Raw genomic sequence first — 27,730 nt, 5'->3', positions numbered from 1 at the left:
TTATCCGACTAATCTGTGACCAGTGTGTCTCATCTGCCAGTTTCCACTCCACCAAACTTATCTCCTTCTACAAAATCCTGCAGTTATCTGCCCCTCATGTTTCCTTGGATGGTACCATCCATGAATCTAGCTTCAGACTGCAACAACATGCCAGACTTGACCTCAGAAAGCTATCCCACCTTCTCCTAAACTACATCAACAGCAGTATTTCCCTTCCTGTCCCTCTGTAGCTCACCAAACAGCCACACCATCAACCACCACTCCTCTCCTACAAATTGAATTTGCCCAACCTCCTTAACATGGCAAAGCCTTCACTCCAGCCTCCAAGACCAGTAATAACTCATAATCACAAGAACCAGTCACAACAGTACCATGTTCTCAACCTCACATCCAAGCACTCCCCCCCCCCCCCCCCCCCCGAATTATCCGTATTATCCAAGCATCTTACTTCCAGATCTAAATCTGCATTTAATCATGCTGCTTTGGTGGAGGACCTACTATCCTTCACACTTAAGGTCAACTGGAAATATCACTTTGCAACCCACTGCCAAAAACCATTCAACGGAAAACGTGTCATTGAACCCTGCCTTGAATAGTTTTGACCACAATCCCAACTTGATCCATCACCACTACCTCAAAATCATCCCTTACAAGCCTTCCAAGAATTGCTCATGTCCAGCATCGCTTCCGAACCTTTCCTCGGGTCCGTAAAACATGACCCTAACCTATCCTCTACAGAACTTCTAGCTCTAAGTTCCCTAAAAGCTGATGACACCATCATTATCCTCCCAGGAGACAAAGGATCTATGCTTGTGGTATTTGACCCATAGGAGCATGTTAGTGTAGGTCTATGTCAGCTGTCTGACACCACTGCATACAGCATCTGCCATCAAGATCCCATCCCCGTGATTCAAATTGTCCTGCAGGCCACCCTAAAAACCTTAGGATGCTCACAAGGGTTAACACCTCAATCCATAGTACTTCTTACTCCACCCAAACCAAGTACCCCCTCCTTTTACCTTCTTCCTAAGATCCACAAATCCAGTCATTCTAACTGCCCTATAATTGCTGGCTTCACAGCACCCACCGAACATAGTTGACCCAACACCTGCAACCCATAGTACAAAGACTTCCATATGAGATTAAAGATACCAATATTTCCTAGATTATCTGAAATATGTGTCAATTCTACTTCCACCACACACCTTGCTTCTTACCACTGATGTCCCCTCCCTCTATACCAGCACCCCCGATGTACATGGTCCGTCTGCTGTTGAACATTTCCTCAGTCAATGCCCACCTGATTCCAAAGTTTGATTATTTAATGTCTCCATGTTGCCTGCAACTGTTAATTTTTAGTTTATTGTCGTGTTTTAATACAGTTTTGATCACTGGTCATTTTGAAGAACGCTTTTAATGTTGTTAATAAAACAATGTTAGATCTGTAGCACATCATTTTTTATTTATAATTAAATCAGTAACTGAATAGAATATTAATGTATGCTAGATTTAATACCATACTAGATAAATTAGTTAGCTGTTTGATCATCAGTACTGCAGACATAAATATCTGCAACACTTCATACAGGAATGATGACTAAAATCTAAAATTGTCATTTCTGATGTAAATTAGTTAGTTTTGAGATTTGTAATGTCACAGAAAGTAAATTTTATAGATGACATTAAAAGTTTGTTGTTTACCAGATAATTGATGCCTATCCAGTCAGTATTTGTTCTTTGTAAATCACATTTAAAATCTGACATGTACTGAGGATGGATGGGTGGGGGAGCAGGAGCACCCACTTGCAGACATCTATAACTGAAGATCCAATGTTGTTTTATCAAAAACCTTTTGACAGGATATTTGAAAGTTGCCTAAGCCAAGACTGTACAGTAGTATGAAAAAGCTATCCAGGAAGCATGGAGCCGTCATCAAATTTATAGCAACTGTAGACTCAGGTTCCGAATAAATCATTGTTAATTTTTGTTGTGACACTAATGATGTTAGAAGTTGATTATTGGTATCAGTATACAGGATAATTTTTTTTTATTATTTTATTCTAAAGTGTCTCATGTTCCTACAGGAGGTGGTATTGGTCAGAACTTGAAGAAAACTTGACTGTTGAGATATTTAGCAATATGTCCCCTCCTTCTCATCTATGTGTTAGAAGGATACTCTATAAGTAGTGCTGCATGTGGTTAACACACATCATGACACGTTCCTCCAGCCCGTCTTATCAGGGAATCGCACATTCTTTTAAATAAATCTGCATTCATTCAGATTGTGTCACATGCATTTGTCACACACTCCTGTAACGCCTGCACATTGTCAGTGGGTTGGGCATACAGCAATGCCTTCAAATGTCCCCATAGTCAGAAATCCAATGGCTTCAGATCCAGTGAAAAGGGAGCCCATGCTATCAGACATCTTCTACCAATCCATTACCCATGAAATTTTGCAGTGTGGTACTGCCCCACAATTCATAGAAAATAAGGTGGTGCCCTATCGTGCATAAACCAGTCCTCATCTTGCATGGAGAATGTTTTCCGTTAGTGCAGATAATTCGTTGTGCTTAAATCAGTAACATACAGCACTAGTTGATATGTTCGATGTGGTGGCCCTAAGAATCTGTCACTGACAGTTCATGCCCTTATGTTGATCCTGAAGCACTGCTGATGCCTCTGCTCCCTGCTTGGTTTAGGGCTTGCATTTGCCCATGTGTGTGTATTGTAGTAGTTTACTGTGCCATCTCTTTTCAATTCTTCCTTAACTGTAGAGTGTGAACTGCATGTCTTCAATATCTTGTATCTTGGCAGATAGTGGTTTCCGGATATGTAATTTTAGGAACTTTCCTTCTAGGTTCGATCAATATTACCTGCTGTTGGAATAAGTGACACTTGTTTTCAACATATACAAAAATGTTTCAAGAGGGAAATGAAATTGGGCGTAGTGAATATGCAAGTATAAAAATAAATATTCATTATATTGTCTGTGGTAAAAATGTTGGAAATAGCTTTAGTTGTCTGAAAAATGAGCATTGTTTAATGATGACTTTATTTGTTCCTTTGTCTGAAAGAGTGTGGAAGAAAAGTAATAAGCAGCATTTCTTCTCTCATTTGTTGCAGATGAAGGCAGTAACCCAGAACCAGATCCTGATTATGAAGAATACATGACTGGTAAAAGGATACCACCAGAAGGTATTCCTGGTCTGGATTTGAGTGATCCGAAGCAGCTAGCAGAGTTTGCTAGGTATGCTTCCATATATTGCATGTATAAAATTTGCCTTTTTAATACTGTACAGAATACAGATTTTCATTGAAAGTGATAATACTATGCCACCATAGGTAGTTCTATTATGAAGCTGTTAGGCTCAGGGTATTGTATGCAGTTCCTTTTAATGCATGATTGTAGGGATGAATTTCTGCAGCGCACTGAATTAATTTAATTTATGATCATAATATGTGTTGAGATTTTGCATTTTGTAGATTATTTTAAACTAGATATGTAGTTTGTACCATAAACCCAAAATAAGGAGATCCTACTGAATGTGAAACATGTCGGAACACACATGTACAACACGTATTTTACACAAGAAATATTGCGCTTACGTGTAATGTTCATTCCCCAGACTTTCGATGAAGTGGTTCCCAAGGACAGTCCACAAATCAACAGTATGAAATATTATTCTCATTTAAAGAACAATGTAATAGTTGTCATTGAAACAATACAGAAAGTGGTAGATTGGTGCTGACCATAAAGATAACACAGGCAGAACGGGAAAAAAGTTACACATTTAGTTTTTGGCCAAAGGCATCTTTAGTAGTGGGACTTTAGCCAAAACTTGAGGGTGTAACAGTCTTTTCGTTGTGCCTGTTAGCAACTCAGCATGTAATCTTTATGGTGAGTAGCATACTGTAGATATTCCAACCTGGAGTTGCCATTGTTGATGTGTCACAGAGAAGTAGAGATATATGTATTAGAACTCATAAAATAATCTCTGTTGTATCTTTCCAAAATTCAGTGGAAATTGGTGCTTAACTATATGATCATATTACTACATACAAGAACTGCAAAAGTCAACTGTTAAACTGTATTCATTTTCTGTTGTTTTATCAATAACGTTAACATCAACTACCTTCACTAGAAATTTGTTGATAGACTGGGTGTTGTCCCCTAGCATGTCCTTCAGACTTGCTTTTCTGAAATTTATCTTATTAGTGGCTAACTTTCTATGATTTTGTGAGATGTTACTGAACTGTATGTTCCTAAATAATGGACACATTTTGAACCAAGTTCATACTGAACAGTAAATAACACACTTTTATATAGATAGGAAATGAGGGTTCCTATACTTAAAAGCCATAAGGAAATTGTTCTTATTCCTAGAATTAAATTTGTGAACTGAACTGTTAGTTGAAAATAGTGGGATATTAACTTCAACAAATGTGATTAAAAAATAAGAATACTGAGTAGCCATAGTTAGCATACACAGTTCATTGGACAAGTTTCTGCAGGATGTTTATGAATTGCTATCAAAAGTAATCATATTAAATGCTTTCTGTTGTGAAAAACTTAACTTACAGAGTTACACCAAAGTATGATACCATATGACATATGGAATGGCGGTAAACAAAGTTAGCTCCTTTGTAATTTTTTGTCAGCATGTGCATTTAAAATAATGATTTTTTGGGTATTTCAGCCATTCACTGGTAATTACAACCAAATGATTTTGTTATTGTTGTAGTCTTCAGTTCAAAGGCTGTCTTAAGCAGTTCTCCATACTAGTCCATTCTGTGGAAGCCTCTTCATCTCTGTATAATGTCTGCCAACTGCATCCACTCAAACTTGCCTCCTGTAGCCAACCTTGGTCTTCCACTACAATTGGTATATCCACATCCCTGTTCCCATACGCTGTCCTTATCGTCCAGCTTACTGTACCTTGATGCCTCAGGATGTGTCCTGCAACTGATCTACTCCTTTAATATTGTTTCTCCCTAATTCAATTTAGTGGCTCTTCAGTAGTCATCTGATTTACACATCTATTCCTTACCATTCTTTTGCAGCGCCATATTTCTGAAGCTTCTATTTATATTTTCTTATCAGTACTGTTTATCACCCATGTTTCAGTTGCATACAAGGCTGTTCCAGACATACTTTCAGAAAATACTTCCTGACACACAAATTTACATTTAATAGTTAACAGATGTGTCTTATCTTATTACCAAGCTGTACTCTGAGAATTTAATGCCACCAACCTTTTCTATTTTGTCCATATGCTGGGTTAAAATCTTTTACAGGTTCTGAACTGTGTATAATTAGTCTTTTCAAAGTTTAATGACTTTAAAGTGGTTACAGACCACTTGTAACCTTTCAGAAATTTTCTTTAATAGCTTTTTTCACACCTGTTATCGAGTCGCTATTTTCAGCAATATTTATTTCCTCTGCTAAAAAAGCAAACTTTGAATCTGGTAGTGTAATTATTGACGAAGGGTCGATAATATACGCAGGTAATGGTTCTCTAGCGAAACCTCCAGGGACAGTGTGTGTGTAATTACTTTTCAATCAAATGTTCACTGATAGCCTAATTAATTTTGTTCCATATTGACAGTGTTTGATTATTTTTAAAGATAAGACATAAAGCAGTTATTTGACACTCAGTAAGATTTGTAAATATTCTAATTTACTTTAAAGGATCTTTTGATTCAGTCAGCCAGACACTTTCAAAAAGTCACAGAAAATTCATATACATTTTGTAAAGGCCTGCATTTTACTTTAAAATCAAATGGTGTTTTTTTGCGTGATACTTTAGAAAACATCTTGCACTGAGAGAGCTAAGAAGCCCCTTCTACATAATATTTTCAAAAATTTTGTAGAATGCTGGCAAAAATGTTATTGAGTGGAAGTTAACTTTATTTCTTTACCCCATTTCTTTGGCAGAGACTTGCCTTCAACACATTTTAGTCAGCCAATCGTAAAATGTTCCCATGGCAAATGATTGGTTGTATAAAGAATTTAGGATATTACTTAACTCGTAAGGTTCCACTAGAAGGGGAAAAAAATTCCTCATTCTCTAGATACCATATTTCTATATGTCTGAATGTCGTTTTTTTATGTTCTGCAGTAGTAATAAGCTACATCATCAGTATTGTTTCTTGTGACAGTTTCAATTACCAATAAAATTCTTCAGTTTTAACTGCCCTCATCTTCAGGAGTTAAGATTATGGATTGATAGGAATGATAAGGTATCCTCATATGTTTGAAGCAGCAGTCCAGGGTCTTGTAGAGATGGGCTGAAGTTACACATGCAGTGAAAGAACAACTTAGCACCTTTCAGTGGGTATAACATCCTACAGGGATGTGTGGTGTTTTCTTGAGCTTGAGGGTTGAGTGTTCTTTGAAAGTGCCACTTCCCTCTCCTTTGTCATTCATTGTTTTTGCCTGTCCAAAGCCCACTCTATGTTTTACCAGCTGTGTAGCCCTCATCTTATTTAAATTATTGTGTCATTGTCGAAACTCGTGTGTGTGTGTTTGTGTTTGTGTGTGTGTGTGTGTGTGTGTGTGTGTGTGTGTGTGTGTGTTTTGTATAATTGTATCCCAATAAGTTAACACTTTTGTGTTGCCTATTCACCTGCAATGTGCCATTGCAGCAAATGTATTTAGTACTCTTTGTCTTGCATGATACATGTTCAACACTCATTTGGTAACATAACTTCTGTGAGCTGTGGGAGCTAGAAGATAAAGTACTGGTGGAAGTAAGCAATGGGATCAGGTTGTGATTCATGCTCAGGTAGCTCAGTTGGGAGAGCACTTGCTCCTGAAAGGCGAAGGTTCCAGGGTTTAGTCCCAACCTGGCACATGCTATTTACCTGCCAGGAAGTGTGATATCAGTTCTCTCTCTGCTGCAGAGTAAAAATTCCTTGTGGCAAGAAGGCTGGCGATATTTTGGCACCAGTTTTCAAAGATAATATGCTTTCTAGCCAAAAAAGATTTTATAGGGACAGCACAAAACATTTGTACAAATTTTGGAGTCATTGAGTACCATTTTAGTCCCCCCCCCCCCCCCCCCCCCCCCCCCCACCAGTTTGGGAGGATTTTTTGTGCTGGTTTTGGTGTTCTTTTTTTCCTGGCAGTTTTGGTGGGCTTTAAGAAATCATTTACATTAAACCTGTCCAATGTAATCAATTACAGAAAAAATAAATTTGTAACCATGCAATATTGAAAGATTATTTCAAAAACTCACCTTGTTCTCTTTTCAAATGCTATGCCCCAATACATAGATACCTCACTCTACTCTAATGTGAAATGAGCCATATGAAGTCTATAACTGTACACAGAAGAGAAATTAACCTCAGCGTTCCCATCCCTTCAGAATATTGATGCAGCTGACACCTGACATTCCAGTTTCACACAATAGTGTTCATCATTACCCACCTGTGGTTGAAATAAAGATTTTTTGGCACTCTTTGCAACTCAATGTTTTTTATTATTTCCTTCCCCTCTGTTCGAAGTATGTATCTACCTATTTTTCTGAAAAACTAGCTGGTTTTATAATGGAATTTCTCACGATAACAAAGCTGTCTTTAATCACTTTTAACTTGGAATAAAGGTAATAAATCTATTAGATGCCATGTTTCCTGATATTTTTGCTCAGCAGGTCATACTGAAAATCAGACAGATTGGAGAGATGTTTATTGCTGTACGTCAGTCAGATTTCATATTTTTAGAGTAAGGAAAAATAAATAAGAAAACCAGCACACTTTAGCTTCACAGACCCATAAAGCAGTGATACGTCCACTTGGTTTGTTTCTGGTGTGGGTGTATGTGTATGTGTTAGTGTGATGGGAGGCAACTATGAATATTCCTTTCAATATTTATTCATTTTAATTTTTATTCTTTTGTGGATAGAGTTCGTAATGATAGATTGATTCCACAGCCCGAGGTCTAGGGTACACTGAAATATGATAATTTGGCTGTGAGGGAAATGAACACGATTCCATACATAAGGAGCCACCCACCATCAACACTTGCACAGCAGTTATTAAATTCTTCCGTCCACCTGAATGAATGACTATATTTATATGCCATTGAAATGCATACAAAAGAACAATGCATGGAAGGCTTTTGAACAAAAATATAGTGCATCAAAGCTATTATGAACCTTTGGGATAGTTTTAAGATCATAGTGCTTTGTTGCAGATAGCCTTATTGAAGGTAGTATTTCCTCATTTATTTTACATGGTGCACCAGAAGTAGTTAAGGCAATCATAAGTGTGTGCCAAGCACAGTTCCCAATAGTAGTGTGCCAATTCAAGTTGTACACAGTAGTTCATAGTCTTTGGTAGCCATGGAATGTTGGTGGACCAAGCATTGGCCTTCACAGTTGAAGTTTTCTTCGAAAGCAGTGATGCAGTGGTATAACATATTTTCTGACACTGATTCAACATTAGAAGAAGCAGAGGAGTCTTGTTATGGTAGATCATTTTGAGTTGCGTGAAAGACTAGAAAAAAACTGCCCCAGTCACAGCCAACTGATTTACAGCTCATTGATGATTTATTCAAACTTCTTGACGTTGTAGAGATGGTAAGAGAGGCAGTACAGTAGAGTCCAAAGCATTCTGCTATTCAGGAAGCTAGATTCTATACAGGATGGTCAGAAAAGCCTGTAATTGTGTTGCAGGCCAGATTGTGCTGATAAATAATTTTAAGGAAAAAAAATTGATACATTTCACTGTTTTGGGTTTAATTAGTATTGACATTAGCCAATCAGGTCATTGCACATACAAATTCAAGCAGTTGTACACACTAAAATGCAGTAATACGCAGACATCGTCGGGTCCATGAGTTACCACTTGTTCAAATGCTCATTACCAGTTAAAATTTGGCTTTTTTTTGGAGTGATAAATTTAAATAGGCGAGGAAAAGCTGTGTATGTTGGGTTAGGGGAAACACTATGAAGAACACAATTACAAAGTTTTTTGCAGCGAAGTTCTTGTGTAATCCACCCAATTGGATGCCATTCTGGAGTATAAAGGAGGGAACCTTGTCAGTTTACGACACTCAGTCCCTGACAAAGATTACGGTGGATATCATCAAAAGCTTGGAATTCTATGCAAATGAAGAGCATGTTTGGTGTGCTGGACACCTGTCTGCTTCCCAAACCAGTGTCCGTTCAGATGGCATCTCAGTGATCCCAACAAGATGGTGCCATACTGCACACAATTAGCCAGAGAGGCTAATGTTATGTAGTGAGGCTGTAACATGGTCTGCACATTTCCCAAATTAATCTGTGTTCATAATAATAATATGTGTCTGCTTGTGTGTGTGTGTGTGTGTGTGTGTGTGTGTGTGTGTGTGTGTGTGTGTGTGTGTGTGTGTGAGCGCGCGCGCGTATATACCTATCCTTTTTTTCCCCCTAAGGTAAGTCTTTCCGCTCCCGGGATTGGAATGACTCCTTACCCTCTCCCTTAAAACCCACATCATTTCATCTTTCCTTTTCCTTCCCTCTTTCCTGATGAAGCAGCCGCCGGTTGCGAAAGCTTGAAATTCTGTGTGTGTGTTTGTGTGTTTTATTCATTGTGCCTATCTACCGGCGCTTTCCCGCTTGTAATCTTTGTTTTTAATATATTTTTCCCATGTGGAAGTTTCTTTCTATATATAGCTCAGCTTTAACCAACACTTTTTCGCCTTTTTTCACACCAGATCTCCAGTTGCACACACGCGAGACAGATCTCTCCCCATATAGATTTATATTTTCATTTTCATTTTAGCCTCATGTTACACTTTCCACTTTCTAATACCATGTCACCCTCACAACACCCCCACAACGACCCCATTAAGTTTTATTTACATTCCCTCCACAAACATGCCTTCGCCCTAGCCAGATTACGCTCCCATATTTTATTTTCTCAGGCTTGTCTGATATTTGGCATTACCCCTAAAGGCCTCACACTTAAAGTTCCCATCTCTGGCTGCAATCCTTCTTTCCATCAGTCCTTATACCAGTTCCAAACTGCGCAATCCATAGCCCTCACCCACCTAATCCTTCACCTATACATCGACTCGGCCAATGAACACACCCGTCAACTCCTATCCCAAATCAAAGTCCTCAATCTTTCCTCTCCCACATCCACACCGGCTGTTCATAGCATCCTCCTACAGGCCAACCGCAAATTAGAACAGCGTGCCACCTTACACCTCAAAAAAACTATCTAATCTCCTGGTTACCCACCTCCGGAAAGGCAACTCATTCACCCTCCACAACCTTTCCAGCAAACCTCAACCTCCTCTCATTGCACACAAATCCAGTCTCTCCCATCTACTCAATCTCCCACTTCCAGCTCCACTCCCTCCAAAACCTCAAAATTCCAATCAACACAATCTGGAACTACAGCACCCTAATTCAGTAGTCAACCTTTCCTCCAAACCTCTCTCCCAATCCGAAACCTCTGTCCTATCCAAAGGCCTCACCTTCAGCCCCACTCCCAGATTCAACCAAACAGCCCTCGTCAAAGATTTACTGTCCTACACTCGTACTCTCTGCTGGAAATATCACTTTGCCACGAAAAAGTGATCCTAATCCTACTCCTAATGTTCCAACTCCCCAAGACACTATCCAAATTGAACCCTGCCTGGAACAGTTCCGTCCTCCATCACAGCGGGACCTACCTCCTCTTCCTCAAAATCACCCTCTCCAAACCTTCCAGGAATTTCTGACTTCCTGCCTTGTCTCTCAATCCTTCTTAGCCTTGTCTCTCAATCCTTCTTAAAAAACCTTTATCCTACTCCCAACATCACCACTGCTGAAGCCCAGGCTATCCGTGATCAGAAGGTTGACCGATCCATCGTCATTCTTCCGGCGGACAAGGGTTCCACGACCGTGGTGCTTGATCATTGGGAGTATGTGGCTGAGGGACTGCGTCAGCTTTCAGACAACACCACATACAAAGTTTGCCAAGGTAATCCCATTCCTGATGTCCAGGCAGAGCTTCAAGGACTCCTCAGAACCTTAGGCCCCCTACAAAACCTTTCACCTGACTTCATCAACCTCCTGACCCCACTGACACTCCGCACCCATACCTTCTACCTTCTTCCCTAAATTCACAAACCCAATCATCCCGTCCGCCCCATTGTAGCTGGTTACCAAGCCCCCACAGAACGTATCTCTGCCTACGTAGATCAACACCTTCAACCCATTACATGCAGTCTCCAATCCTTCATCAAAGACACCAACCACTTTCTCGAATGTCTGGAATCCTTACCCAGTCTGTTACCCCCAGAAACCATCCTTGTAACCATTGATGCCACTTCCCTATACACAAATATCTCGCACATCCAGGGTCTCGCTGCAATGGAGCACTTCCTTTCACGCCGATCACCTGCCACCCTACCTAAAACCTCTTTCCTCATCACCTTAGCCAGCTTCATCCTGACCCATAACTTCTTCACTTTTGAAGGCCAGACATACCAACAATTAAAGGGAACAGCCATGTGTACCAGGATGGCCCCCTCGTATGCCAACCTATTTATGGGTCGCTTAGAGGAAGCCTTCTTAGCTACCCAAGACTGCCAACCCAAAGTTTGGTACAGATGTATTGATGACACCTTCATGATCTGGACTCACAATGAAGAAGATCTCCAGAATTTCCTCTTCAACCTCAACTCCTTTGGTTCCATCAGATTCACCTGGTCCTACTCCAAATCCCATACCACTTTCCTTGACGTTGACCTCCATCTGTCCAATGGCCAGCTTCACACATCCGTCCACATCAAACCCACCAACAAGCAACAGTACCTCCATTATGACAGCTGCCACCCATTCTATATCAAATGGTCCCTTCCCTACAGCCTAGACCTTCGTGGCAAACGAGTCTGCTCCAGTCCTGAATCATTACACCAACAACCTGAGCTTTCGCATCCCGCAACTACCCTCCCGACCTGGTACGAAAGCAAATAACGAGAACCACTTCCTCATCCCCTCAAACCCAGAACCTCTCACAGAAGAACCCCAAAAGTGCCCCATTTGTGACAGGATATTTCCCGGGACTGGATCAGACTCTGAATGTGTCTCTCCAGCAGGGATACGACTTCCTCAAATCCTGCCCCGAAATGAGGTCCATCCTTCATGAAATCCTCCCCACTCCACCAAGAGTTTCTTTCCGTCGTCCACCTAACCTTCGTAACCTCTTGGTTCATCCCTATGAAATCCCCAAACCACCTTCCCTACCCTCTTGCTCCTACCCTTGTAACTGCCCCCGGTGTTAAACCTGTTCCATGCACCCTCCCACCACCACCACCTACTCCAGTCCTGTAACCTGGAAGGTGTACACAATCAAAGGCAGAGCCACATGTGAAAGTGCCCACGTGATTTACCAACTGACCTGCCTACACTGTGACGCTTTCTATGTGGGAATGACCAGCAACAAACTGTCCATTCGTATGAGTGGACACAGGCAGACAGTGTTTGTTGGTAATGAGGATCACCCTGTGGCTAAACATGCCTTGGTGCATGGCCAGCACATCTTGGCACAGTGTTACACCGTCCGTGTTATCTGGATACTTCCCACTAAGACTAGCCTATCCGAACTCCGGAGATGGGAACTTGCCCTTCAATATATCCTCTCTTCCTGTTATCCACCAGGCCTCAATCTCCGCTAATTTCAAGTTGCCGCCTCTCATACCTCACCTGTCATTCAACATCATCTTTGCCTCTGCACTTCCGCCTCAACTGACATCTCTGCCCAAACTCTTCTCCTTTAAATATGTTTTAAATATGTTTGTGTCTGTATATGTGTGGATGGATATGTGCGAGTGTATACCTGTCCTTTTTTCCCCCTAAGGTAAGTCTTTCCACTCCCGGGATTGGAATGACTCCTTACCCTCTCCCTTAAAACCCACATCCTTTTGTCTTTCCCTCTCCTTCCCTCTTTCCTGAAGAAGCAACCGCTGGTTGCTGATTGCGAAAGCTTGAATTTTGTGTGTATGTTGTGTTTTTTTGTGTGTCTTATTGACCTGCCGGTGCTTTTGGTTTTTGCGTTCTCAAAGTGTCACAACTATTTACAGCATACTGTTGCATTAAGTGCATTTAAAATTGTGACTTTCGATGTTTGGGTTACCAGAGGGGACATGATGCCATTATCCAGGTAACACAGTGGCAATCCAGCTTTCCCTGCCACGCCACCAGTGGTTTGGTTGGTAAAGTGCCTCTGTTGCCACACCATGGATAAACAGGTGGTGCACAATAGATGTGTTTTCATTCATCAGCTCTCATGGTAGTGTGCTATTTTCTAGCACTGAACTGTTCTGCCTTTGTCAAGTATTGCAAACAAGTGTTTTGTGTTGGCACTGCATCAACAACAACAGTGTACCACACCTGAGCACATAAGATTCGCAATAAAAGTGGATGTTCAGCAACACTTTCACTGCCTGTGAAGATAATGTTCTGCTGCATAATATTTCTCGGAGTTCATCAGTAATAATGGACAATGCACTGTACCTGTCTATTGTATTGGCTAAAGCTACAACAATGCAGTGGATGAAAGCAGATATTTTGCCCTGGATAAACAGAAATGTTTCACTGGATAAAGTTGAACATAGCATGTATGAGGCAGAGTTACTGGAACTTGGGCTGTACAAGCCAAAAACTCCACAATACCACAGTATTGGGTTAACAAACTGGCTGGCAGTATAGGACGTAGTTTACTTGGGCTTCCTCCATATCACGCTCATTTAAATCTGACTGAGAATATGAACAGGCTGATCTGAAGCTATTGGAAGCACTACACCACAGGGCATGTTTTGAGTTGTTCTGTCATACTAAGAAGGTAGTGGAGAGATGGATTCATGAAGGACTATGACGAGTTTTGAGTAATAAGTAACTTCCCTTATTACCATGTTAAAATCTGTTCCTTTTGCCATGGCAAAGTTAACAAATATTTGTCTCACTAACATTCTAATGCAGTTGAAATTTTGATGGAATCCTGAAATAGTGTGTCATTAAACTAGCAGGTGAGGGCAACCCAGGTCAATAGTTTATGAAAAAGCCCATTCTCAGAATAAAATGAAAGCATAATTTCTTCACTTATGTTATAACAAAATCCACAGCAATTGTTGTTTCATCAGCTATCAATTACATTATTTTAAGGGGGGGGGGGGGGGGGGGGTGAGACCCTGTAGTTACTAGATTATCACATTGGGTATGGAAGTTTTACATATATTCATCATATGGCATGATTTTCTGCTCTCTGTGTACTATCATTTGCCAAAATGTTGTTTCGATAACTTGAACGAGATATGTGGGATTTATGAACATTTCTTTCTGGCTTTTTTACTGGTGCGTGCATTGTTTACATACATTCCATTTTCTCGAGACTTGGTGACAGATTGTGATATTCCTCTAAGTTTAAAGAATAATGTTTTCAACATTTCCTGTGAACCAACGTATGACCTAACATGGATGAAATGCAAATTCATAGCGACCCTTATTTTTCATTGCTAATTTTAAGAATTTCATGTAGTAGTTTACCTAATATTGAAATATTATAATATCTATGAGCATTCTCGAAGTTATAGGCAGTTCATCATGGAACTGAATTAACCTGTGGGGTTTGTGAGAATCAGATGTCATTAGCTGATCGGTCAGCTTGTGCAACCTTGTTTGTGCAGTCAAGTTGGCAGGCATTATCGACACCTACTGGCGCACCACACTCACGCTGACAATTATGCTTCCCTCCCCTTGCTCCATACTGAACTGTCAAAAGTCACAACTAATATAAATGCACTGTATTTCTCAATTCTTCACCATAAACTAAATATCTTCGTTATCAGTGCCTCACACCCTTTGAATTAGTACTGAAGACATGAGTGGGTTCATGATACTGTTTTGTCACACACATGTTTTTAGTCCTAATGTTGTGAGTGTTTTGTGATAGTAGAAATTCCTTATATAATATTCCTAATAAACTTTTATTGTTGTATTTTTATAAATAGGCCTGGACACAAAATGAAAACCAAGAAGCAGGTGAGTGATGGAGTTGACAGGACAATTGCTTGCCCTCACAAAGGCTGCACAAAAATGTTTCGGGACAACTCTGCAATGCGCAAACACCTACATACTCATGGTCCGAGAGTACACGTGTGTGCAGAGTGTGGAAAAGCATTTGTTGAGAGCTCCAAACTCAAGAGGCATCAGCTTGTCCATACTGGGGAGAAACCATTCCAGGTAAGCTTAAACTTCCTTTTCAAGTCAGTAGCTGTATTTGCAATTTTCTTTGTTGTAAAGATTTTTGTTTTGATTTACCATGTAACTGTCTTTGAACTTTCATCATAAGTCAAACAAACTGCAGACATAAATTTTAATCTGATATTGCAGTGCCTCTGTTGTTCTGAATTATGATGTAAAGTTCTTTCAAAGAAGTTTGTGTGTCTGAAGGAACTTTGCTTTATCATTTGGAATAACACAGACACTAAAATAAAAGTTTATCCACTGACACCGGGAAGTGACTTTCAAGTAAAATGTTTCACCTGTACATACAGAAATATACATAATGGATGTACAAGAACAGATTGTAGACACATGGTTCAAAACATACCTAAGTTTGGGTCAGGCCATGAGTCATGCTCAAACAGCCAAACGATAAGAGACTACTCACGATAAGTGGGAAATCTGGGTTCGTGTCCCAGTCCAACACAGATTATTGTCATTCCTATTCACAATTGCAAATGCATTTCATGTAAATTTTATTCAGCTAGAGCATCATTTTTATAATGAGAGTGGAGAGAGCTTAAACAGAGTGCATGTACGTGCTGTGTTATTTAGCTGGTCAGAAGGGAACTTTCTTACTGATGCTGGTTAGAGTCTAGTCATCCGATACAGGCATGCAAGATACTGAAATCATCAGATGTTGGATAGGTTATTGGATTTTGATACATGGTTCGTCTTCTGGCAGGATGTTTTGTCAGAATATTAAGTTTATCCATATTTTTGGCAGTGGCCAGAAAAAACTTAAGCACCTTCAGAATTTCTTTTTAAAGACAGGTAAGGCAGTGATCAACTACAAACAGTTTGAAAAAGTAGAAATACGTCTTACTTTAATTACAGATACAAATTTCTGTGTGATGATATAGAGGGTAGAGGTGTAGTAATAGTAATGATTGATAAACACATCATTCGGAGCAAATTTTATGTACTCTTCATGGCACTACATCAGAAGAGATGTGTGCAAAAAGATCAACTATCCCAATGCTCTAAATGCATTTGCATTCAGCATAAAAATAAATTCAAAATGTTCAGGGTACCATTTTATTTTTGGAAAAATGCAAAGTAGTGGAAATAAGGATAAAATGGCATGCAGATGTTGCCATCAAAGAGAAATACTATTTGTGCATCCACAAGAGTTCCCACCTCATGGTGCTCGATGTAGGGCATGCCTCCAAATTGGAATTGGACTCTATTTTTTCCACTGTGCATGAAAATGTCTGTCTAAGCCTTTTCTGGATGTATACTGGCATGTGAAAACATCGTCTAAGGCTAAGGGACGTAATTAAAGGTTTCTTAAAGGTACTAAGTATCTTGAAATCTGGAAATGGTTGAACCTTAAGGCCTAGGGTCCAGACAGAGTACTCCTGCTCCAGTTTTTCAAGTAATTTGCACAACCTACATTGGATCACAGGTGGCAGCTTTGCAGATAAGCATTGCCTACACAATCTTTTCACCATGACAGGATAAGGTACCTTCAGGATCTGCACCTTATCCAGCCTCTTTGTGGTGGCTAGGGAGCTGCTGTTTTCCAAGAGAAGTAGCTCCTCACATTGTGTTGGGCATTAACATCTTTATGTGATACACATTTATGAACATTCCAACTAATTAACCACTAGCACATGGGACAGTTATACATAAATTGCCATCAGCAATGAAGCTATTTGGAATTGGCACAAACGGAAATGTAGTGGTTCTTGGTGTAGGCTATCTTTCCTTGAGATGGAAGATTCGTTATGTTTGGGGATAAAGAGATGACTGTTAAAGTAGTATGATACAAGTGGGAGGTCTTTCTTAAATTATATTTTCACAATATCATGCAGCAATATCTTATGCGAGCACAACAAACATATGCCTAGTTACACCCTATCTATACTGGTGAGTCAAAATGGAGACTACTATAATTGCTCTGGGCAGTTTTAATCCCCCCCCCCCCCCCAAAAAAAAAAATAAAAAAAAATAAAAAAAAAATAAAAAAATTGGATGACACAGAAGCGATGTGAAGTATTCAGGCTATGGACAAGACGTTTTCAAGAACAAAATTCCTCATTTGCTCATAATTTGTAGTGTGTGCTGCAAGCAGTCAGGTGTATATGCCCAGCAGACATACCAGTCACTTCCAACCAAGAAATCCTGTTTCTCTTAAAAACAGCTTGAGGAGTCAGTAATATTTTGCAATGTACAAAGGCACTAACGGAAGTAATAGTTCACGCAGCAGGTGAACAGTCCTGCTCAGTGCCTGCTGTTGCACAGTGTAAAGTCCCATCCCCCTGTATCCACGTAACCATCAGGCTCACTGTTGGAACTGAAAGCTGTGTGTAATTGGAAGAAGAAAGTGAGGGGTACAAACTGCATTAGGTAAAACCTTCTTTGACAGCTGTGCTACAGCTCCTGACAGCCACAAAGGCATAGCAGGGTCCTGCTCAATTGCTTCCAGATGGTACATGGATTTCTACTCTGGTGAGAGAGCCGTCCCTTCTGTGGCGTTCACAACTATTTGTAAGGCAGCTTTGGAAGAGTACTTTCAATTTGCTAATGACAGGGAAGTCCATAATCTGGTGTGAACTTGCCCTCTCCAGTGTCTCTAGTGATATATTTTGATAGCTAGGGCAACATATAACAACTTCTTCTCTAGTTTTTGACTTAAAATTCCAGTTTTCTCAGGTCCTTTCACACAGGTCGCCACGTTCTAACGTTTTTGATGCTGATTTAAAGTGTGAAGTAGACGTACAGACTTCCCACTTCTTTTATACGAGGTGACTTACTTGAGATTCCCAGCTGATCTTCTTTGCTGGCTACTGGAAAACACTCTTGACTGTATCCGTAGAATGATGCTAGGCACAGGAATATTTAAGCCTCTCTCTCTACTTGTGAAATAAGTAGATACTCGAACTATACATTTCGTAACCAATGGTATATTTGAACTCCATACAGAATAAAATTCTTACTTTCCACGTACATATATGACTTTCAGTAAGTCACTTGCTCCGTCCAATGTCAGAAACAAATTTAATTACATTTATAAAAGAGCTGACTTAATAACCATGACCCTACTTCACAGGTCTTTCCTCTACCAAGGCTGGATTAAGTGTCTCCAAGATTCCTTTTTGAACTGTTCTTCTTTCACATAACAATAGTCAGTGACAGAATAGGGACAGAGCTGCATAAAAACTCCATGGTTCTTCCTCTAAAACATCAATTGATTGCCTTACAAGTACTTGTCGGTGCCGTTCAACTGCCACATCTACTTTGTTCCTGCGACTGATTTTAAACCTGCACACACAAACATGTGACATGCAGTAGGTAGGATTTGACCATCCCACACTAGTATTTAGAATATCGAGTGTTCGAGGTGGTAGAAGGCTGAGTGGCTCTAGAATTTACACAGAAATTCTCGAATCGCTACAAGATGGAGGCAAGTGTTGGAGTCACCACAGTGCCAATGCTGCCATTCGTCTCTCCAAGTACCCTCCTGCAGTAACTGGTAACTGAATGATGACACCTTCCCATACACCACAGCATCATCAGCAAACAGCTGCAGGGTTCTCGGACTTTTCTATAACATGGGTCCCTTATTTATTTGGAAAGTGATCTTTGGACCCCCTTGCATTGCTGTCTGAAATTTTGCATATTAGTAAAAAAAAGTGATTAAGTAGGATTACCAGTGGCAAGACAAATATCAAGAACAATAATGCAATAAGTAATTTATTTTAAACATACACGATTGTTTGTTGTCTAGTGACTGAAATTACCATTCAAAATACAGTGACTTACTGTAATACGGTAACAGTGCAGTAATACAGTGCTGTAAGTACCTTAAGTGAAAATCAATGTGTGCTTTTTCCCTAATTTAATTTGTTTATTTTTTTAAATAGGAAATCCGCTTGTGAAACTGTTCTCAAATGTGGAGCCACTAATGTGAGCCATGAAGTTTTTTGTTTTTTTTTTTCCGTAATTTCAATGAAATCTGGAATAACCTTAGGTTCAGTTTCACATTAAGATGATTTTGCTTTAAGGTTTTAATACTGCACAGAGCAGAAAAGAACAAGCTACAAATTTCATTTTCATTGAAAACATTTTTCCATAAAGTATTGCATGATAGTTCCAATAGCTGCTGTTCTGTATCGGAGAGATTCATATCTTGTATGTCATGGATTTCTACATCAGCGAAAGGACTGTCAATCCAACTATTACCAGGTTGTGAGACAGGGAAATGTTCTTGAGAACTTGCAGCTAATGCTCTCAAGTACCCTACAAGTGTTTTGTGCATTTCAACAGAAAGTTTTTCACCTGAAGAATCAATGAAGAAGTCCTTGAGCACTGGAAATGATGAATAGTTACTGTTTTATACTCATGCTGCCCACAGGTGCAGTTTCATAAGTGAAGCTTCAACATTACTCTCAGTCTGGAAGATATTAAAATTTCTTCCTTCCAGGCCTAAATTAAGTTTGTTGAGAAAGAAGAAAATATCCAACAAGTCGGCCACTTTACACAATGAATCTAAAACACACAATCTCATGCCTGAAAAAGAATGTTGCTTGTGTAAAAGAAAGAAGCATACTTCATCACACAGCACAAAAAATGACAGAGGACTTCCCCTCTTTGACAATCACTCTTCAGTATGTAAGAATGTGTTGACTGCCAATTTCTTCACATAAAACTGTGAAAAGACCGGAATTTAGAGGACATGATTTAATGACATTAACAAGTTTTGTAATTTCATCCAGATCATATTTCAAATCCTCAGGCATTTTTCTCACTGTTAAAGCTTCTCTGTGTGTGAAGCTACACTTTACTTCTGGTGCTAAAGGTGTCGCTCAAGCCATTAAGCATGACATCAAACCTTTAAAAGCACATGTGCCATCCATAGTAATAGTTACACATTTATCATACCTGATATCACAGTTCATCATGAACTCATTAAGTGCACAAAACACATCTTCTGCCACTGTTGTAAGAACCACTGTACAGAACAAAAGCTCCTCACAAATAGTCTCTTAGCACTCATAACGATGAAAACCAACAGATATGCTTTTCTGTCCGGATGTCTGTACTTTCATCGGGTTGTTAGGAATAAAATGAGATAACCTTGAAGTTTTAAAATTAATTGTTCTTTCACAATGTTGTCTGTTATCCTTTTAATTGTACTGTCGAAAAGGGCAATTAAGTTTATTTCCTTAGGAATCAAGTCATTACCATAATCTCAAATATAACTTTTGCAGCTGGTAGGATTAAATTTTCCACAACTGTGTGGGGTTTCCCAGTTTTAGCAACTAGGAATGACAAATGCTATGATGCTGATGTAGCTTTTGCATTAGTATTAGCAACCACTGCAGTATTTGACATTGCACTTTTACTGCATTTCGTCTGCTTGAGTTTGTTAATAAAAAAAGTGTATTGACTTACCAACGTGCCCCTCACATTTTTTCCTCCATATGTCTTTGAAGATTAACAGTTTTCTTGCTTTACTTGCTCAATACTTCATAACACAAGACACATTAAGACTGCTGCCTGTGATCACTGCCTATGCATGTAAATCCGTAAACAAGGTTGTCATCACAGTGTCTTTGTAGTTTTCTCTTCTTTCCTTCACTTTCACTTGTATTAGCTTGTGAACTTGAAGGCTCACTTTCAAACCCATTGTTCGACTTATCACGAAGAGTCTTTAGTTTCACTGCAGATGATTGCTACCATCGGTCCATTACGAACTTGAGAAATGTCGCAACACAAAAAAACATTGAGCACTCTCCACTTCTATGGCATGTGCCATGCCATGAACACATGGCATCTGTGACTGTCTCTAATACCTGTTTTCTCCAGTAATACTTTTTTGCTCTTCCATTGTTTGATGGAATGATGAAGGGGAAAAACATGACTAATGCCATTCATTGAACCTAGAGGTATATATGGTGGTGTCACACTTATATCCCACTCGAGTTAAACTGACAGAGAAAATGCATGTCATAAAGCTTATTATTGTATCTAGCTTCGAAAACACCAGGGATTAACACTCTAAAGTGATCATAGAAGCTTGTAAAGGTGTGAGGCAGTTAAACCTTGTTTTCCGTATCTGATCACATGAATTTGCCGCTGAAGAAAAAAAGACAATATTGAGTGCAGTTTGGCTTTGTTGATTTAAGTAAGGAACAAGTCCCAAACTTTATTCTTTTTCTTTTTCCATGTTTTAATTATTCGTTCCTGGAAAATTAAAGAAGCAGGAAATTTTTGCTTTGACAGTAATAAGATCACAGTGCAATATTATTGTTTCAGAGTTGTTCTTACATTTGTTAGAAAGGAAGCAGTTAAAGACCAATGTTGTGGTTGTATGTCATTTTGATCTTTTCACAAATTGATTGAACCAAAGAAACATATTGTGATCTATCTTCCAAGACAATTTTTATATTAACCACACCTAATTTGAGTCAAGAGTTACTTGCAGTGATGGATCTAGAAACATATTTTGTGAGGGGTTTGTCATCATTTTTTTAGAAATCCCAGAATTTAGAGGAGGGGGGGGGGCGTCTTGACATTTATAAACATAGGAATGTCTAATATTTACTTCCTCTTCTTCTTTTTAACTGTAATTGGTGGTAGTGGTTGGAGCTTTCTGTCATGTGAAGATGAAACCCACGAAATTCCAAGGCATTGTTAAATTAATCTACAATAGGTTTTGAAAAAGTGCCATCACAAACACGGGATTTCTCTCACTTGAAGTGGTCCTATATAATGGTTGACAGACTTCAGGGCAGAAATTTAGTAAAGTCGGAAAACATTTAAATTTACAAATGTAGGTATAATTTCTAATTGCTTTCTGTTTAGCAGCTGAAAAAGATCCTTCTCGGACAACAACTGTGAGTGCCATTTTATTGCAACACATTTCAATTTTCAGGTTTCACGAAGCCATATTGTAAAACTGAATTGGGGTTCCATCCATACCTGGTGACTTCTTTGCTTTCAGTTGTTTCTTTACACTAGGAATGTCCTTCGTACAGAAGTCTGTGCAGTGGTCGAATAATGATATGTTTGTATGATTCTCCTGCGTGAACAATTTCTTATTGTGAAATTTAAAACATCGGCTTTCCTTTTGCTATCTTTTACTGCCACACTAAACTGATCAGCAAGTGCGTGGATAAAACCCTTAGACCTGCTTAGCGATTTTACGTAGGACCTGAATTTTTTCAGCAAGGTGGTTTGCTGAGGTAGGAGGGTGGTGGTTATTGTATGCTTTGTACATAAATCTTTTTGCAGCTCCACAAATTTTTACGAACTTTTACCAGTTGTCATTTGCGCACTCCCTTTTGAACAGGGTGCAATAGCCTTTGCTTCCCAGGATTTTTCGAATTTTGTTGTTAAACCACAATGAGTCTCTTCCGTCCGTAATGCATTTTGTCGGCACATACACGTTCAGAGAACAATTTCCAATTCATTAAAACTTGGCGTATTATTACTCTCCATACATGATAATGAAACTGGATGATGTCAATTCATTGTATAAGAACAACTTACCTGCTGTTTCTAGTAGATATACTCCCTAGCATACTTGATTGACTATTAACTTTAGAAACAACAGATAATATGTTACCATATTCACTAATTGCAGTCTCTATACTACAGTGTCGATAAGATCATGCCTATTTGCAGCTACTATTTCTCTAATATTTCTGTTGCATATGGGCTGTCTAACTAGCTGTTCAAAACAGTTTTCAGAAAAAAAACTACAAAAGTATTACATAAGACTGTCTGTAACTGCCTCCCCCTTCACTCTGCAATGAATCCATAGACATTGTAGTCTATACTTGGTAGGTTCAAGTCACCACAACTAATATCGCTTGATTGGGTATTTCTGCACTACTGACCATAGACTTTCTTTGAATGACTCTAAAATTGTCTTGGAATTGGTGGCTGCTGCTTGACTTTTTATCCATCCAGTTGCATTATATTTCCAAAAAAAAATTATTTTCACAGATAACGTCACTGTCACCAGGGTTGCTCGAGGTTCTGGAAATCAGGGAATTTCAAACATGTCAGGGAAATTTTGAGAGAAGAAAAAACAACTGGAAACCCCCCCCCCCCCCCCCCCTCAGTAGATGAAATGGTTTGTTTTTTGAGATGTCACGCATCATCACTGGTTGGGTGCAGCTGAGCACATGTGCCATTTCCCTACTCCCTCATTACTACTGCTTCCCCTTTCCTACCACTCCCCTCAGTGAACAAGTTTGTGCGCTCGTTTTCTGACAAAGGCTATGGCCGAAAATTTAGTTGTGAGAGTGTGATTGTCTTTTCTCCATGTCTGTATGTGGCTCAGCGATCATCTTCACAGTGAGTTGCTACCTATCTTCATTATTATTGATTCTCAGTGTATTTGTACAAGTTATCAGCTGCATGACTGATCACTGCGGTCCCATTTCATCAACATGCTGTCTGTGACTTCTGATTAGCTGGCCACATGAGTGGATGTCAGCGGCAGGCCAAAATCGCAGGACATTTCTGCAGGAATCTTTAACTGTTCAGGCCTGCTGATATGAAGTTCTTTGTTTCCCACTAATGAGCAGGTCTTGCCCATCAGATATAATCTCACCGAACTGCCCACTGCCCGGGTGTGTTTGTGTGTGGCATTATGAAGCACATTTTTGTGTTTTATCCATGGAGCCAGGACTGCAGTGCTCTTCAGCAGGCCAGAGGCTATGTGTGATGGATTTCAGAAACAGTGGCTGTCTCGCCACAAATATGTTGTAGAGTGCAGCATGTTATAGACATTTTATTTATTCTGGTACACTTTGGCACTTCAAAAGTAGTTTATTATTAGAAACTATGGATGATAAGAAGAAGAAGAAGAAGAAGAAAGTTGATGGCAGTTTTTATTTTACTGACAATAATGAACATAGTAGAACCAACATTTTATTGGTGGTCATTTATATTGTTGGTTTACACAACTCTTCCCTGTCTTACACATTTCTTTCAAGATGCTCATTTCTTTCTGAGGTTATTTCTGAAATCCATGAAGGCATTTTAAATCTATCTTGTGACTGCAAGGAAATTGCGTATTTTTGTCACCAAATGTGTGTCATTTTATTGAAATAAAATATCAGTTGTCTTAATGAAACACAGATACCATTTGGCTTGCTTTCTCCATCTAAAAACAGTCCATTACAAAAGATGTTGATGTTAGCACTCAAGATTTTTTCTCACTTTAGGAAATGCCATCTGCTTGCAGGTTTTATTTAGATATTTTCTCATTTGGTAGTATTGTTTCTTGTACTGTAACTGCAAAGGTGGAATGTCAACTTACATCTTTATTTACCCTTGAGATCTCAAAATTTGGCAGGGAAAAATGCTAAAACTTGTCTGGAAATCACGGAACTATCAGGGAATTTCACTTGGGGAAGCGTGGGCAACCCTGGTCACATTCAGATTCAACCTCAATAGATGCAATATTTTTGTCAGTTGCAGTATAATCTCTTACCTTCCTGATCCCAAATCGTCACTGTAGATGCAACCTCATTATACACGAACATGCCCCATGCCCCATGGCCTTGCCGTGATTGAACACTAACTCATCCAACGCCTGTGATTGAACACTAACTCATCCAACGCCCTACAGATTCCAAACTCTCCACTTCATTCCTCCTACACGTAACCAACTACATCCCAACCCATAACTGCTTCATCTTTGAAGGGAAGGTATACAAGCCATGGGCACCCATCTGGAACCCTTGTATGCCCTCTTCTTGGCCACCTAGAGGAAACATTCCCAGCTTCTCAAAACCCCAAACCCTTGGTCTGGTTCAGGTTCATTGATGACATCTTTATAAACAGGACCCAAGGTCAGAGCACATTATCCTCATTCCTTCACAATCTCAACCCATACTCTCCCATCCATTTCATCTGGTCCTCCTCCACCCATTGTGCCACCTTCCTAGATGTCGATCTCCTCCTCTCAGATGGCTCCATCTGCACATCAGTCACCAATAGTACCTACACTTTGACAGCTGCCACCTCTTCCACACCAAAAAATCCCTCCCATATGGCCTGGCCACCCATGGCAACCACATCACCAGTGATGAGAACGCCCTCGCCCAGTATGCTGAAGGCCTCACGAAGGCCTTCACAGACAAGTAATACCCCCCCCAGACCTAAACTACAAACAGATCTTCCGTACCTTATCCCCACAGACACCTGATCCTCACAGCCATCCAAAGAACCAACCACAAAGGAGTGCCTCCTTGTCACGCAACACTACCCGCAACTGGAATGACTGAACTACGTCCTTTGTGAGGGCTTTGAAGTGAGGGACACCCTACCCAAGTTACTTCCATCCCATTCCAAAGTGATGTTCTGCTGTCCACCCAACGTCAACAGCGTCTTAGTCCATCCATATGCCACTCCCTCCCCCAATTCCCTGCCATAGGGATCATACCCTTGTGGAAGACCCAGATGCAAGACCTGCCCTATCCATCCACCCAGCACCTCCTAATCCAGTACCGTTACAAGCTTATCCTACCCCATCATAGGCCATGCCACCTGTAAAGCAGCCATGTTATACATGAGCTCTGCTGCAACCACTGCACAGTGTTTTACATTGTTATGACAACCAACCAGCTATGAACCAGAATGGATGTCCACCACCAAACTGTTGCCAGATACGAGATGGACCACCTAGTGGCACACATTCAGCAGAGCACAATATGAGAGATGTCAGTGGCTGTTCACAACCTGTGCCATCTGGATCCTCCACGCCACCACCAACTTTTCTGAGCTGAGCAGATGGAAGCTGTCCTTAAAGAACATCCTTGGTTCCCATAATCTCCCTGGCCTAAACCTAAGGTAACTCACTGTTCACTGTCCCCCCCCCCCCTCCCTTCCCACCTAATTTTGTGTGTGCGTGTGTGGGGGCGGGGGGCACATGTTTCTCCCCCTCCCTTCCCACCTAATTTTTGTGTGCGTGTGTGGGGGCGGGGGGCACATGTTTCTTGAGAAAGGAATTTCATTCCAAAAACTAGCAAAGCAAAGCTCTGTACCTTTTGTTCATGTACCTGTCAATGACACAGTACTTCTGCCTTTCAGTGAGTCATTGCCTTTATCCCTGCATAATTCATTAACTGTGTTTTCCTTATATGCTCCATGAATCGATAAGTATCTCAGAACTTTCTACTTTGGGTTTCAGCCAGCTGTCTATCTCAAGAATAATTTGAGTACAGGACTTTTCTTGGAGGCCAGTAAATTCAGAAACTTTGAGATGAATACTTAAACAATTTACTGACAAAGCTCTGACAGTTGAAGTGCAGCTACTCTGAACGTGGTCTGGTTTCACTGTCTGTGTTTCTTTGGTGAATGAATGTTCATCTGAGTACCTTAAACTACTGCCTATCTTAAAAAAAGAACGTGTGCACTTCACAGGTACTGTGCTAGCCAAGTAGCTGTTCCCTTTATCTAGTGCACACCTGACCTATCAAGGGGAGACTACAACAACATTCATCCACTGGTAGTTTTGAATCCTTTTCTGCAACCTGTCTCTCTCCTAATTTACAGTTTATTTTGAAGAACTAACTTTCTACTCCTCTCTGGCCATTCAGAATTAGGTTTTCCATGTCTCCCATTAATCATTTAATGGCAAATTGTAGACTGGTTCCTTCAGAAAGTTTTTTAATTCACCCTTCATCCTTGTCCCCAAGATTTGATGTTTCTAATCAACTCTGTTTAACTGGATGTTGAACCATAACCTGCTTTCTTCATTTGATTCATAATAGAGCAGCTTTTACTTCTCTCCAGTGATTTTTCGTGCTACAATATTCTGTTACTAATGTAACCTCTGGTTCAGAATATATAGCTGCAGTTCAACTTCCAGCAAATAATTATTGTTCTCTCCTTCTGAAGAGAAAGTACTCCACACATCATGTTTTCTCATGGTGTAAGCTTGTATTATTGCTTGTTCCATGCTGAATAAGAAATTACCCTAATTTTCCAGATTCACTTACCCCATCATGTATCACTAAACACCATCATTATTCTATAACCTGATGCTGCAGTCCTAAGACAACTTTGAATTGGTCATCATGTTGAGATCAGGTGTTCTGCCGATAGTTCACATCTTCCCAATGCCATGTTTCGATACCATGTTGGCATTTTCAACAGGTGTTCCTTGAGACTGGCTGACTGGGTCCTATATTTGTACCTTTGTGGTGCCTGGAGTTCAGTCTATCTGTTCTAGGTTGGATGTCCCCTCTGAAAACACCTGATGTGGAGTACATGGCAGACAGAGCTCCAGGCACCACTGACAGAACATCTGATCTTAACAAGATGACAAATCACCAGGAAAGTCTAAGAGGTTACAAGTTTGAAATGCTTTTATGTGACATTAAAGTGCCCTAGGGAAGTGTGATAGGTCCATTGCTATTTTCCATATACATAAATGGTTTCACAGGGAGGGTGGGCAGAAATCTGCTGCTGCTGTTTGCAAATGATGCTATGGTGTACAG

The 27,730-nt window shown here is 40.0% G+C and overlaps 1 protein-coding gene across 1 annotated transcript in view; it reads left to right on the top strand.

Annotated features, from left to right (window-relative positions):
* LOC126284868 (transcriptional repressor protein YY1-like) overlaps nt 1–27,730 on the top strand; it is a 78,026-nt gene that overhangs the window by 29,742 nt on the left and 20,554 nt on the right. The window contains exons 2-3 of the mRNA XM_049984105.1: nt 3,127–3,250; nt 14,987–15,218. Of these exons, the coding sequence (XP_049840062.1) occupies nt 3,127–3,250; nt 14,987–15,218 (356 nt within the window). The remainder of the gene's footprint in view (nt 1–3,126; nt 3,251–14,986; nt 15,219–27,730) is intronic.

The sequence above is a fragment of the Schistocerca gregaria genome, chromosome 8 (genome assembly GCF_023897955.1).
Source record: "Schistocerca gregaria isolate iqSchGreg1 chromosome 8, iqSchGreg1.2, whole genome shotgun sequence".
In the NCBI taxonomy this organism is placed as follows: domain Eukaryota; kingdom Metazoa; phylum Arthropoda; class Insecta; order Orthoptera; family Acrididae; genus Schistocerca; species Schistocerca gregaria.
Note: the sequence above shows the minus strand (reverse complement) of the source record. Positions and strands in the feature narration are given on the sequence as shown.